Raw genomic sequence first — 14243 nt, 5'->3', positions numbered from 1 at the left:
GCTGATTAGATGGGCAGGGTAGGGAAGGGAGATCTAGGAGTGGGAAAGTGGGCTAGAAAGGGAGAACTGGTTCAGTTCCCAACATGATAGTCTGAGTTTGCATCCCTAGAACCCACATGAAAAGCATGGCAGCACACAGCTGCAGTCCCAGCCCTGGAATCGCAGACTTGCCAAAGCATAATCTTATCAGTTGGTGAGCTCCAGGGTCACAAAGGTGGAGGATCATCAAAGACAGTTCACACTGACTTCTGGCTTCCACATGCACAGATAGGAGCACATATTCCACACACAGAAAGAAAAAGGAAAAGAAAGAAAGATATTTAAGTTGTTAGACTAGCTAATTTATACAAGAAATACTGTTTGTTGAGGTGGTAGTCGGTATTGGTAGTTGGTTTCTAGTAGATGAGTGGGGCAGCCTTGAGCTATAGTGATGGAGGTCTACAGGCAGGCAGACTGTGGATGGTCAGCTTCAGAAGAGCTGTCGAGGATGTGTTCAGACATGGGAGGCAGGATTTTAGTACGTGAATAAAGTGGATCCAGGACAAATCTGGGTCCTATTCTTGAGGTGCATATTGAAGTAAGACATACAAAAATAACTCAGTAGTATGTTCTTTTGTTACTCTTAGACTAGCACCAATCAGTCTGAACTGATTGCTGGTTGCATTACTGATTAATATTCATCCAGATATCAGACCATGTGCAATGGCTCACATACATAGCAATCCTTTAATTTTCTGTGGGTTTTTCCTTTATGTTAGCTGCTCCGGGGTTTGGTGAGCTTTACCATGAAGCCAGTGGTGCCAGTTGTGATTGTCATGTAGCCCATGGCGCACTGAGACTGGAGAGCTGTGTGGTGGCAGTGCTGTTCTTTAGACTACTCTGCGGTCATAGGCTCCATCCTTCCCTGACTCTCCACAGTCCCACAGTCTGCGACTCTTTTCTTCCTTTCCAGATGGTTCAGAGATTTAGTGGGAGTAAGAAATTTTGAAAATAGTCTTTCCCCCCAAACACAGAGTTTTGGGAATTGTTCATTGAAAATATATATGCTAGGCTGAGGAGAAAGTATAGCCAATTCTAAGTCAGCCTGGTCTACATAATAAGACCAGTCTCTCTCTCTCTCTCTCTCTCTCTCTCTCTCTCTCTCTCTCTCTCTCTCTCTCTCTCTCTCTCTCTCTCTCTTTCCTCTCCTCTCCTCTCTCCTCTCTCCTCTCTCTCTCTTTCTCTCCCTCCCTCCCTCCCTCCCTATTGTATGCTTTCATGCATGTGTGTGTTTGTGCGTATGTGCATGGTTTGTGTGTGCATGCACCGTGGCATGTGGCATGGAGGTCAGAGAACAACTTGTGAGAGTTGATTCTTTCCTTCTACCATGTGGATAGTGGATTCAGGTCTTCAGGCCTGGCAGCAAGCACCTTTATCCACTGAGTCATCTCACCAGTCCCAGTGTTACATTTTCATAAGTTACATATTTTCCAGTTAGTAATTTTATCTTGTTCAATAGATATGAAGAAGCTGAAAGAGACTGCACACAAGCTATCTCACTAGACGGCTCGTATGCAAAGGCTTTTGCCAGAAGAGGAACTGCAAGAACATTTTTGGGCAAGATCGCTGAGGCCAAGCAAGGTAAGGCTATAATAACTCACATACTCACTCTAATAAGGCTCCTAGGGGCAGAAGCAAAGATTTCTGTAACTTCCCACAGTTCAAGGATAGTGAAATTTCATGAAGCACTCCAGAGATCAAGGTGAGTCTGAAAATAGCACCTTCTGTAGTATGCTTGATTATCTATAACATCTCTGTCAATCACTAACTGAAGGAAGGAAAATGTGAATTGTAGACGAATAGGAAAAGTGAGGAGCAGTCAAGAATGAGAAGAGGAGGCATCAGCAGCTGGCATTGATAATAACATGAGTAACATGAGGACTGTAATGATTCCTTTCTTAGTCTTTTTGTTTTGTTTGAGACGGGGTCTTTTAGTAGCCCTGGCTGTCCTAGAACCCACAGATACCCTCCTACTTCTGTCTCCCGAGTGCTGGGATCACAGACATGTGCTTCCATACCCTGCTGTCCTTTCTCAGTCTTATAAGCATCTTTTTCTCCTTCTTTGTGATCTTGTCCTGTGGGATTCGTTTTCTCTCTCTTCAGAACACTAACTTGGTTCTGCTACTTGTGTTTTCTTTTGTTTCATTTTGCACTTTGTTCTTCATCTTTGGATTTCACTTGTTCTTTCTCACTTTTTATTTCCTTTGAAGTCTGTGCTGGTTAGTTTTATCTCAGCTTGACACAAGCCAGAGTCATTTGGGGAGAGGAAACTCCAATTGAGAAAATGCTCCTACCACACTGGCAAGTAGGCATGCCTGTGGTACATTTTCTTGATTGTTAATTGATGAGTGAAGGCCCAGCTTACCGTGGGCAATACTACCCCTGCTGGCCTTGTGGTCCTGGATTTTAAATTTGGACTTTTTTCCATTTGGGGTGTATATTTTCAGTAAAAGTGTATTGTCAGTGTTGTGCAAACTTTCTGTATTCATTCTAAACTTTGTATATCAGATGCTAATTATTCATTTTACTCTTCCCTTTGCCAGCCCCTGGTAATCACTGTTTTTCTGTGTCTGTTAACCTGACTATTTTACTGTTACTACTGCATTTTTGGGACAGGGTCTTACTGTAAAGCCGGACTGGATTTGAGTTCTTTAGTTTCTTGAGTGCTGGGATTACAGGCATGCCGCCACACTGGGCTAAATTTGAGTATGTTAGATATGCCGCGTGGGTGGACTCAGGCCCGTGTTTTTATGTCTGGTCCTTTTAACTGAGAATGTTTTTAAGCTTTACACATGCTGAAGTATCAGAAGTTCATTCCTTTTTTTAAAGTTTTCTAAATTTTTTTTTATATTTTATTTTATTGAACATGTGTATGTACATGCATGCATGCCACAGACACACATGCGGGGGTCAGAGGCCAACTTGCATAGAGTTACTTCTTTCTTTCCACCATGTGGGGCCTGGGAATAGAACTCAGATCAACCAGGCTGTGGCAAGTGCCTTTACCTGCTAATCATTCTTACTGAACTTTTTCTTCAGTGTTTGAGAGACAGTCTTTGCTGTGTTAGCCCTGGCTGGCCTAGCATTTGATATGTAGTACTGGATAGGTGTGAACTCATAGCAGTCCTTTTGCCTCTGCTTCCCAAGTACTGGGGTTACATGTATGTGTAGCCACACCTTGCTTTATTACCTTTTAAACACTGAGTAATATTCTAGGGTATGGTAGTCTTGTGGGGAAGTTACTCCATCATCATAGGTGTGAGCTGTAGTTAAATTCAGTGCTCTCTTTGTATCATCTGTAAACCAGGGTTGTGGTAAGAGTTCCCTGGAATCCCTGTGAAACCACTAGAGCAGCTGAGCAGACGCTTGTTCTTACTGTTGCCTGCCTGTTCCTTAGTGTCTGAAGTAGAGCTCCTGGGAACAGTGAGATTTCTGTCGACTGTGGTGACATGCTCATAGTCCCAGCACTCAGGTGATAGAGGCAGGATGATTAGGGGTTCAGGTTATCTTTGACTGTGTAGATGGTTCGAGAACAGCCTGGACTATGCAAGAGCCTGTTGCAAAAAGCCAAAATGAATAAATAAAATAAAGGGGATTATTAACAAAAGATGTCGTGTTTTGAGTGTCATAAAGTAATTTCACTATTTTGTTGCTTTTTAAAATACCCATTAGACTTTGAAACTGTATTACTTCTGGAACCTGGAAATACTCAGGCCATCACCGAACTTTCCAAAATTAAAAAGGTAATATATTTCTTTACCAAAATATCATCATGTCATCTGGTACATAAATTTATTAGTTACATAATTAACTTAAGAATATTTGATAGCTATTATAAATTTATTTTCAAGGAATTAATTGAGAGAGGACATTGGGATGAAGTCTTTCTTGACTCTACACAAAGACACAATGTGATAAACGCTGTGGATAATCCACCTCACCGAGGGTTACCTGTGAGTACCACGCTTTCATTTCTCCCTGCCCTTGGGTATCTGATGTGGGATTCCCCTCTGCCTGCTGTCAATACCACTGGTTAATAAAGAAACTGGTTTGGCCTGATAGAGTAGATAGGTGGGGAAAACTAAACTGAATGCTGGGAGAAAGGAGGCGGAGTTAGGAAGAAGCCATGTAGCCCTGCCAGAGACTAAGCCACAGCAACGTGGTGATACACAGATTAATAGAAATGGGTTAAGTAAATATGTAAGAGTTAGCCAATAAGAAGCTAGAGCTAATGGGCCAAGCAGTATTTTAAATAATATAGTTTCTGTGTGATTATTTCAGGGCTGAGCAGCTGGGAACCAACAAACAGCCTCCTTACAACAAATATCATTGTTACAGGATTAGAACTGGAAACAAACTTTGTACTAGTAAATGTAAAATGTTGAAAACTCTTGGTGTACCTCTAATAAATGTCTCATAGAATTATTGACAAAATTAGGGAGAATTCATTCTAGAGGAACTTACATTTCATTTATATATTTTTACATATTTTTCTTATATAAAGAAAATTTTATATTGTGTTATTGGCTCAACTTTATCCTCCATCTCTGAAATTTTGTTTAGTATTGTCCATTGATGATACTTTCTGATGTGTTTTAATCAACTGATTCTTCCATTTCTTAAATTCCCGTTTGGTTCCTTTTTACCATCAGCTTACTTGTTGAATTTTTCCTTTAAGTTATGAATTATTTCACTTACTTTGGTAACTTCTTGTCTATGTCCTGAATTGATTTCCTTATCTGTTTCTTTTTGTCCCTTATATGATCATCGGTCCTGTTTGGCGTAGAACTCAAGTTTTTTTCTGGCATTTCAGGTGTCTCATCATCTCTGTTTTTCTTACCCAGAAGGTGTCAGCTTGGTGGGAGTGTGTCATAGTGGAATGCTCTCATGGCTTTTTGATATTTCTTTCTTTGTGTTTGTGTATCATTTGGGATGTATGTGGTCTTTGGATTTTAGTTTTCCTCAATTGACTTTGTTCATCCTGATGGATTGTCTTTGCTTGAAGTTATGTTCAGGAGAAGGCTAACATACTTGGTGTTTTACTGTGCTTAGAGTCAGAGAGACCACTGAGGTATTGGTTGGAAAAAATGTAGTTTATGGTATTTTTGTTTCAGAGCTGAGGGTATCAGCGTTTAAGTAGTGATTGAGGGGGAATTGGGAAAGCAGAAAAGAGGAGGTAAAGAATGAGGAGAGTGTTGGAGATATGGAAAGCAGAGAAAATACTGTGTATTAGGTTTAGAGAGAGAAAATACAGACATAAATGCTTTTTCCAGTGAGACACAAGTTACCATACAACTGACAGTACAAAATTGTAAATGCTAAAATAAGGCAAAAACTAAAAAACAAAACAAATCTAACAAAAAACAAAACAAAACAAAACACCAATGAGATGGCCCAGTGGGTGGAGCACTTGTCACCAAGCCTGACTTGCTCAGTTCCATCTCTGGGGTTCACATGTGGGAGGGAGGGAGAACTGACTTGTAAGTTGTCTTCTGACTTCCACATGACCCCTCCCATTAGAAAGATGTAAGATTAAAATTGTACAAAACAAAAATGGACAGTTGGGCCAGGTAGATGGCTAGGCAGGGGAAAGCAGGCTCTTTGACTCAGGTTCAGTCCCTGGAATCCATGTGAAAAGCTGGATTTGGGGATGTGTGGCTGTGGTTCCAGCACTCTGACAAATTGGCTGGAAGCTTCTGGGCAGCTGGTCTGGAGAAGACATCATAGCAGCAGAAGCAAGAGCAACTCTGCCTGTTTGGCTTTTCCTTGATCAGTAGTGAATGTTATTAAACTGGAAAACCATTTTGGGCACCCCCCCCCCACCAACCTTGTAAATGTGGTTTGCAGATGTGTATCCTGGACTGGGCTTATGCAGCTGTCACACACTTAAGAGTGTGCGTAGGGTTTCAAGCTAGACTTTTCATATGCAGTGCTGGCTCCTGTGTGCTCCTGTGCTGCTTCCTCAGCCCTGAAGATGCCGTCAGGATGGTTCTGGGTTTTCCCCATTGTCCTGAAGGTAGAGCCCAAACTCTGGTTTGCACACAGGTTCCCGTACTGGCTGTCTTCACACCCTCCCAGGTAGTCTGTACCTCTTCTCCTCCCTCTCCATGGGCTACCTTGCAGCCTTCTTTCTACTTTGCCATTCTTGCTCTTTGCAGTCTGAGCTTTCACCTTTGTAACTGCTGTTATGAATATCCCTTGCCTACCATTTTGGTGCCTGGGGTAGGCAAATAGCTTTTTATTGTTTGTATTCTCAGATGTATTATTATATTCCTAAATCTGTCTAGCCAACAAATTGGATTTACTTTTAACTGGGATATTAGCCATAAGAACATAGTAGTCTTTTTAGACTTGTGACCTTAGGATGGGAAAGTTTTTAATATATTGATTTAAAGAATCAATTTTAATTGTTTTAGAAAGCACTCAAGAAGATTTTTATTGAAGAAACTGGCAAGTTGATAGAGACTGTTGATTCGCCAGATAGTACTGTCACTGCTCCCCAGAGTAATCGAGCAAATGCAACAGCAACAGTGGGCACCGAAAGCAAGAATTCAAACCAGGGGGACGCCTTGCCTGCAGGTGATACTCCAAGAGCCAAAGTGTTGAAAATAGAAGAAATCAATGACACTTTGGTCCTACAGTGAGTAGCTACTGTTACGATAGTCTCTATAATGATAATTCCACAAGCAGTCGGTGTTGCAGGGAAGAGTTCTCATTTGTTCTCACCAGTGATGTTGAGCAGCCAGCTGACTGCAGGCTATAGTATGAGGTCTTCTTAGGGAACCATCATTCCTTTACCAAAGCGAATACAAGTGGTTTAGAGGTGTTCAAGTGTCTTCATTCTTTGTGTGTGTGTGTGGTTTATCGAGACAGGGTTTCTTTGTGTAGTCCTGGCTGTCCTGGAACTCACTCTGTAGACTAGCTGTCCTCCAACTCACAGAGACCTGCCTGCCTCTGCCTCCTGAGTGCTGAGAATAAAGGCATTTGCACTACTGCCTGACTTGATTCTTGATCAAATTGACATTGCTTATTTTCTTCTCTAGAACTTCAGTAATAGCTGTTCTACTTCTGTTCTACTGGTGTGTGTGTGTGTGTGTGTGAGAGAGAGAGAGAGAGAGAGAGAGAGAGAGAGAGAGAGAGAGAGAGAGAGAGAGAGAATATGAGAATGAGTATTTGATAGAAGTAAGCATCATAAAAAAATGAAGAGTTGATCTTTGAGTTTGAGGCCATCCTGTTCTACAGAATGAGTTCCAGGATAGCCAGGGCTACACAGAAAGACTCTATCTCAAAAAAAAAAAACCAAAACAAAACAAAAAAAAAAAAAACAAAAAAAAACCAAAATAAATAAAGAAAGAAAAAATAGTTAAAATGTTACCATTCTTATATCCATCAATACTGAAGACTATTGAGCACTCTTTAAAGATATAGTTTAGAATTGAGAGTCAAAACCAAATAAGGGAGGCTATTTCAGGGAGGGACCTCAGCAATAGAGGCAGAGACAGGGTGGTTGTGGGAGTGGGGTGAATTAAAACACAGTGTAATGATGTGTGTACAAAAATCCCTTAATGAAGCAATCCCATTTGTATTCAGCTTAAAATTAATTTCACATTATTTTCCTACTGATGACCGTAGAGAAGACACAAATCCACTGGCTTGGCTTGGGCTACTGGTTAGTCTTATATTGCCATTCAGTAAACACACGAAGTTTGTCTATTTTCAACATTGAACTTTAGTAGTTTATTTAAAATAGTGTATGATTGTTCAAGAATGCTGTTCAAAGGTGGCTTTAAAGTGAAGTATTTTTTCCTCAAATATCTTGAAGCTGAAATTCAGATTTCTGAAAGGCTGAGTTGTACTAGATAAAAATGATATTCTCAAAGAATGGCCTAACTCATGACCTAGCAGTTGATTCAGCCAGAATGTGAAGATTTGTAAGGATGGGGACACACACACACATTGTAAAGATATATGTTGTGTATGCACACACACGTTGAAAGAATTGAACATTGTCAGAATGCAGATAGGAAACGCAATATTAGCAAAATCAGAAGTTAGAAGTTTTGTGTTGCTTTTTCCTTTTTTGGATTTTGGCTGCTGCTTCTTTAACTGGTTGCCTAACGCTCTTTAATACCCCAGACCACAGGCTGATTTGAAGCGGGACCTGGGCCAGTCTTTCAGTGAGAAGACCTCTGTGAAGGTAGAGCAGACACCGGATCAGTTTGCCACTGCTGTTCTGCCTCCAGTTCCTGCCAACTCCTTCCAGCTCGAGTCTGACTTCAGACAGCTGAGAAGTTCCCCAAATATGTTGTATCAGTATTTAAAGGTAAGTGGAGGGAGCCAACAGCGCCCCTGGGCGCAGGTCAGAGACTTTCTTCTGGTTGCTGTAGCAATGCTGTGTTTGCCTTTTGTGTGATGAAACTGCATAAAATGCGTCTCCCTTGCCTGGTGTGCATTGTCCTGGACTGACTGCTGGACATGTTGTAATCAGGGAAGTGAACTGTGTGTGAAATTCCAGGGCCTAAAATTAGACTTAAAGTCTAATTTCATATTAGACTTTAATATGAAAGTCTAAGCTTTAATATTTCATCTTCCAAGAGGGGGGAAAGAAAATTATAATCCTTGAGTGTCTTTTGTGTGTCAGGCAGTGCTTGTGGTATCTGGGCATTTATTTTCCTGAAAGCAAGCTTTTATTTGTCTCAAAATAAGTTAAATTGCATGAATTTAGCAAATCATAGATTAGTACAGTCTTCAGGTGTAGTGACGCTGCCTTACACTTTTACAGTGAATGGTCATTCAGGCACTATCTCAGGCCAGGCTGCCCTCATCTCTGCTTGTAGTTGTAGTTTGGGACTTTCTCATCGGGTCCATCTCTTGTGTTCATGGATTGTTCTGACTATTTATAATTTTTAATTATTTACATGTGCATATGTTATGTGTATACATATAAGAGTGTGTTTCAGAACCCCTGGAACTGGAGTCATAGGCAGTTGTGGGATGGTACAGAGAATTGAACCCATGTCCTTCGCGTGAGCAGGAAGTACTCTTAACCATGAGCATCTCTCTAGCTAAGAGCCATGATTATCTTATGTCCCTATCATGTCCATCCTTCTTTCAGAGCTGTGTTTAAGTAAAACCTCACTACTTCTCATTAAATATTAGTGTTTAGTAATTATTCATAATATTTTACCTGAGGAAATATTATATAATACATGTAATATGAATATTGTCACAATTCAACTTTCTAACTCTTCTTTTTCCAAGAAAATCGAACCATCTTTGTATCCGAAGTTGTTTCAGAAAAACCTAGATCCAGATGTATTCAATCAAATCATTAAAATTTTACATGACTTTTACGTTGAGTAAGTTGAATCTTTTAGTTGTCTTCTCATTTTGTAATGTTATGTCCAGGGATTTGGAAAATTCATTCACTTTGATCCTAATATCTTGTCCATAACAATATTCGGTTCCTAGTAAGATTTATTCTTACAGAAATGAAGAGATGACAAGAACAAACCAGGAAGAAGGGAAAGTCTATGGGGACAGAGAGAAGTAGAATACAAAGTACCCGGTGTGAGAGACGGCAGTTGCACATGCTGTGCTCCCTTTAAGATACAGATGTACAGCCTGGCGGTGGTGATGCACACCTTTAATCCCAATACTCAGGAGGCAGAGGCAGGTGGATCTCTGTGAGTTCCAGGCTAGCCTGGTCTACAGAGAGAGTTATTAGTACAGCTAGAACTGTTTCATAGAGAAACCCCATCTTGAAAAACAAACAATTATATATCTATATATCTATATCTATATCTATCTATCTATCTATCTATCTATCTATCTATATATATATATATATAGAGAGAGAGAGAGAGACAGACAGACAGACAGACAGACAGACAGAGACAGACAGACAGAGACTGACTTAACCTCAAGGGAAAGTGAAGAATGTTGTTACTAGGAAAACATGACTGCCTATAACTAATGATTTGTGTTCATGTTTGGACTGTTTCAGGAAGGAAAAGCCATCTCTCATCTTTGAAATCCTACAGAGGCTTTCTCAGCTGAAGAGGTTTGACATGGCAGTGATGTTCATGTCAGCACCCGAGAGGAAGAGTGAGTTCTGAGAGAGCAGGCTTTCCCGCAGCTCCTCGCCCTCCTCTGCTGCTGTTTTACTGCTAGCCGTTTACCATGTACAGGATACATGCAGTCAGCTAGAAATGCTTGTAATTAAGTTAATTGATACAGCTGGATTACATAGAGTTAAAACTGTAGTTCTTGGCAGTATTTTCAAATGTAGATACTATTATTATTCTCTAACAGGAGGAAGCCAAGGCTTGGGGGGGTGGTTAAAGGTGTTATGAAGGTTACAGAGTTAAGGAACCATACTGGAGCTTTGAGCCCAGGCTGTACCCAGTTGTATAGAGATTGAATTCTGCTATTGTGGGGCATGCAGTGGCTCCTGCCACAGAACTGGGTACAGCGTGTGTCTTATCCCTTCTGGGGGGCTCCCTCCCTGAGTATTTAATTTCAGCTGAATTCTAAGTGCAGAAGTTAGTTAGCCAAAGGTGTGGGGTCAGCATGTGCTGGAGGCCTGGGCAGTCACACCAGTAGCATTCAGAGCATGCAGTGCAGCTGGATTCTAGGTGGGGTCAAGAGTGGCATGATGACCCTGAATTCTAGTCCTTATTTGTACTGCTGGGTAGCATAACAGTTAAACTCTATAAAAGCTTTAGTTCTCAGCATTTGGGGGTCTGTTTCTGATTTTAGGCAAAAGATAAATCACTCAATTAAAAGAATGCCCTTTTTGCTTGTTTTTTAAGACAAGGTGTTCTTTGTAGCTCTGATTGTCCTGGAACTCGCTCTGTAGACCAGGCTGGCCTCGAACCCAGAGATCCGCCTGCCTCTGCCTCCTGAGTGCAGAAGCTAGTAGTGGTGGTGCACGCCTTTAATCCCAGCATGTGGGAGCCAGTGGCAGGTGGATCTCAGTCAGACACAAACCTGGTCTACACAGCAAGTTCCAGGACAGGCAGGACTACACACAAAAACCCTGTTTTGAGAAAATCAGCAATATCTTCAGTGCTCCCTGCACTAAGCATCTGTGAGCTCCTTTTAGGTCCTTGTTTCTAGTTGTGACACACAGGGTTCTCAGTCTGTACTCTGGTGTTGACATTCTCAGCTGAATGTGCAGCTGCGTGTACTGTGACCTCAGCCTTCTGGAGGCCAGCTTAGACTACAGTAGGGAAAGATCTTTTGTTTTGTTTTGTTTTATTAAAACAAAACACCAAACAGCTGTGAGAGAAAGGCACCCTTACATTGGGAAGTGAACAAGCAGGAAGTAAAAAGTAGTTAGGACTGGAGAGATGGTTCAGTGGTTAAGGGCACTGCTTGCTCTTGAGGACTTGAGCAGTTCCCAGCACCCACATGGTGGCTGACAACTGTAACCCCAGTTAATAGGCTGTGATGCCCTCTTCTGACTCTGGGTACCGGGCACATACATGGCACACATATGTGTATACAGGCAAAACACTCACACACATAAAATGAATCTTTTAAAAAAAAGAAATTTAACTTAAAAGTTTCTGTTTTATCTTTTAAAAAGAATTTTAAATAATTAAAAATATTTTTATGTTAGTGTAAGAGTGTGCTTAGTGTGTGTGTTGATACATGTACGAATGTGGGTTGTCTGAGGACAGCCTTTGGTACCAGTTCTTGTCTTCTGTCTTGTTTGAGGCAGGGTCCCTTGTATGCTGCTGCATATACTAGGCTAGCCAGCCCTCGGACTGACGGGATTCTCCTGTCTCTGCTGTCTCCTGTTCACCGTAGTGTCCAGCTTCATGCGGGCACTGGGGATCTGGGATATTCTTAGAGCTATCTGGCAAGTGCTTTATCCATTGAGCCATAGCCTTAGACTATTTTTTTCCTTCTTTCCTGTCTTTCTTTTTCTTTCTTTCTTTCTTTCTTTCTTTCTTTCTTTCTTTCTTTCTTTCTTTCTTTCTTTCTTTCTTTCTTTCTTTCTAATATTTAGATAGGAAACAGAAAAGCCTTTGGGATATTCAGAACTCAACTAAGTATAAACAGTCATTCTGGGTTTATGTGAAGAGAAAGTATGTTAGAACCAAACTGGCCTTACAGCTTCATGGAACCTAGTAAATAGTGATGTAAATTCACTAAAGAGAATGAGTAATGGAGTCAAAGATTGTTATTTTCCTTTGTTTTTGAGACAGGTTTTCACGTATCTCAGGTTAGCCTTATTCACTTGTAGCTATGGATAACCTTGAACTTGTGACCTCCTGTCACTATCTCGGATTTTAGGTTTGTGCCACCACAACCATTGGCTCATGTTGAACCCAGGGCTACATGACTGTGAGGCACTCTGCCAGCTGAAACACATCCCCAGCCCTCTGTTTTAGCTCATCAAAAACATTCCTCTCAAATTCCTAGTCAGTATTGATATTATTACTATTCTAGAAGACTTTATTTTGTCATTTTTAAAAATTACAACAGAGCTTTGCATTTTAAAAATTATCTCCATCATCATGTTATCATCAGTGTGTGTACATGCCTGCGTGCCTGTATAGCTCAGAAGACAGCTTTTGTTATTACCAGTGTGTGTGTACACGCCTGCGTGCCTGTATAGCTCAGAAGACAGCTTTTGTTATTACCAGTGTGTGTGTACACGCCTGCGTGCCTGTATAGCTCAGAAGACAGCTTTTGTTATTACCAGTGTGTGTGTACACGCCTGCGTGCCTGTATAGCTCAGAAGACAGCTTTTGGAATAGGTTCTTTCCTTCCATCTTGATGTGGGTCCTGGGGGTCGAACTCAGGTTATCAGGCTTGCATGGCAAGTACTCCATCTGCTGAGCCATCTTGCCAAGCTTTTGCGCTGGAGGCCTGTGTTTCTTGAGTCTTGAGTTCCTACTCCCATATCTTCACCACTTCATTCTGTTGTCACTTTATTGCCATCAGCCCTGATCAGAATAACTTCCCGCCTTCCACTGCTCATCCCCTTCTCTGTCTCCTTTCCCTGCTTGTGCATTTATTTCCCTTTCTCAGGCAGAATGAAAGCTCCATGAGAACAGAAATTGTGCCTCCTTCCCTAGGCCTTAGTGCTGGGACATAGCAAATGAGTGTCTTTCCCTCCAGCAGCCTAAGTTCAGGGTGTGCTCTGAGCGTGAGCTGGTTCTTCAGGTCACCCTACCAGCAGGGTCTTGGTTGGTCTCTGCTGTGTGCTGAGTGAGACGTGGAAGCACTCTGCTCTAACCACTGTCAAGTGACAGTTTGTCCCAGTTTAGTGTTGAGAAGCATGGACTGTCATTGTTTGCCAAGTGTTGAGTGTGGACTGCTTAGACTGATGTCTTCGAGGATGTAAGGGAAATTTATACTGGTAGCAAAATACTTTGGAAAGAAATACTGGATTGCTGTATTCTTTTCATATTAGCTTTTTAAATCTATAAACTAGAATTTATGAAAAATGTTATTGCTTTTATCTCTTGATTAAAGTTAAAATCTCTTGATTTGACAGGTTAAATAATCTCTTGAATTTATGTTTCGCATAGTTTTTTAAAGCGAGAGTAATATACAATCTATTTTCTTTTTCAGTCACAGATGCATTATTCAATCACTTAGAAAAATCAGAATTGAAGGATTCTCTTGAAGAACTCAAGAAAAGATATGGTGGCTGATCATGACTGCTGAGGTTGTCTTCGTCTTTTACGTATACATTATTTTTCTCACTGAAATCAAGTGTTTTGTTTGACTTTTAAAAATGAATGAAATCATACCTGAGAGGACTCTCATCTCGATGGTATTAATTCATGTAAAGTGTACTAATGAGAAATGGTTCAAAAACACTTAAGTTTTTATGAAAATAAAAAAATGTAAATAATGAGATATACTTGTAAGGGTCAGTATTTTATAAGTAATTTTAAATGTTATATTTAGTTACATTCTTCAGTGTCTCATAATTGTAACATTTTTATAGTTTCACAGATTTTTGTAACCACACACAAAGTTACTTCATTACCACATGAATAAAGTGATTTCTTTGGAGAGGGTATTGGAGAGACTCCAGCGTGGTCTCCCTCCTTCCTCTACACCACAGCGGAGTGACCACAAGTCCTGGGCTTCTCGAGGGTCCTGTGTGGGATGCCCACAGCTTACTAGACTTGGCAGTTACAGTCCAGCTGCTGCTGTGGAATCCGATTCTGTTG

At 40.9% G+C, this 14243-nt stretch overlaps 1 protein-coding gene across 3 annotated transcripts in view; it reads left to right on the top strand.

Moving 5' to 3' along the window:
- The window catches only part of Rpap3 (RNA polymerase II associated protein 3), a 34903-nt gene extending 20980 nt beyond the window's left edge, over positions 1-13923 (top strand). For 2 of the 3 annotated variants that reach the window (XM_038343770.2, XM_038343771.2), the window contains exons 10-17: positions 1499-1620; positions 3712-3782; positions 3891-3992; positions 6456-6679; positions 8176-8362; positions 9301-9398; positions 10046-10146; positions 13633-13923. In XM_038343770.2, coding sequence (XP_038199698.1) covers positions 1499-1620; positions 3712-3782; positions 3891-3992; positions 6456-6679; positions 8176-8362; positions 9301-9398; positions 10046-10146; positions 13633-13715 — 988 coding nt within the window. In that variant the 3' untranslated portion in view covers positions 13716-13923. The remainder of the gene's footprint in view (positions 1-1498; positions 1621-3711; positions 3783-3890; positions 3993-6455; positions 6680-8175; positions 8363-9300; positions 9399-10045; positions 10147-13632) is intronic. The other variant, XM_038343772.2, reaches the window with a different exon arrangement.
- The last annotated feature ends 320 nt before the right edge of the window (positions 13924-14243 follow it).

This window comes from Arvicola amphibius, chromosome 9 (genome assembly GCF_903992535.2).
Source record: "Arvicola amphibius chromosome 9, mArvAmp1.2, whole genome shotgun sequence".
NCBI classification, from domain to species: domain Eukaryota; kingdom Metazoa; phylum Chordata; class Mammalia; order Rodentia; family Cricetidae; genus Arvicola; species Arvicola amphibius.
This window is presented reverse-complemented; position numbering and strand designations above follow the sequence as displayed.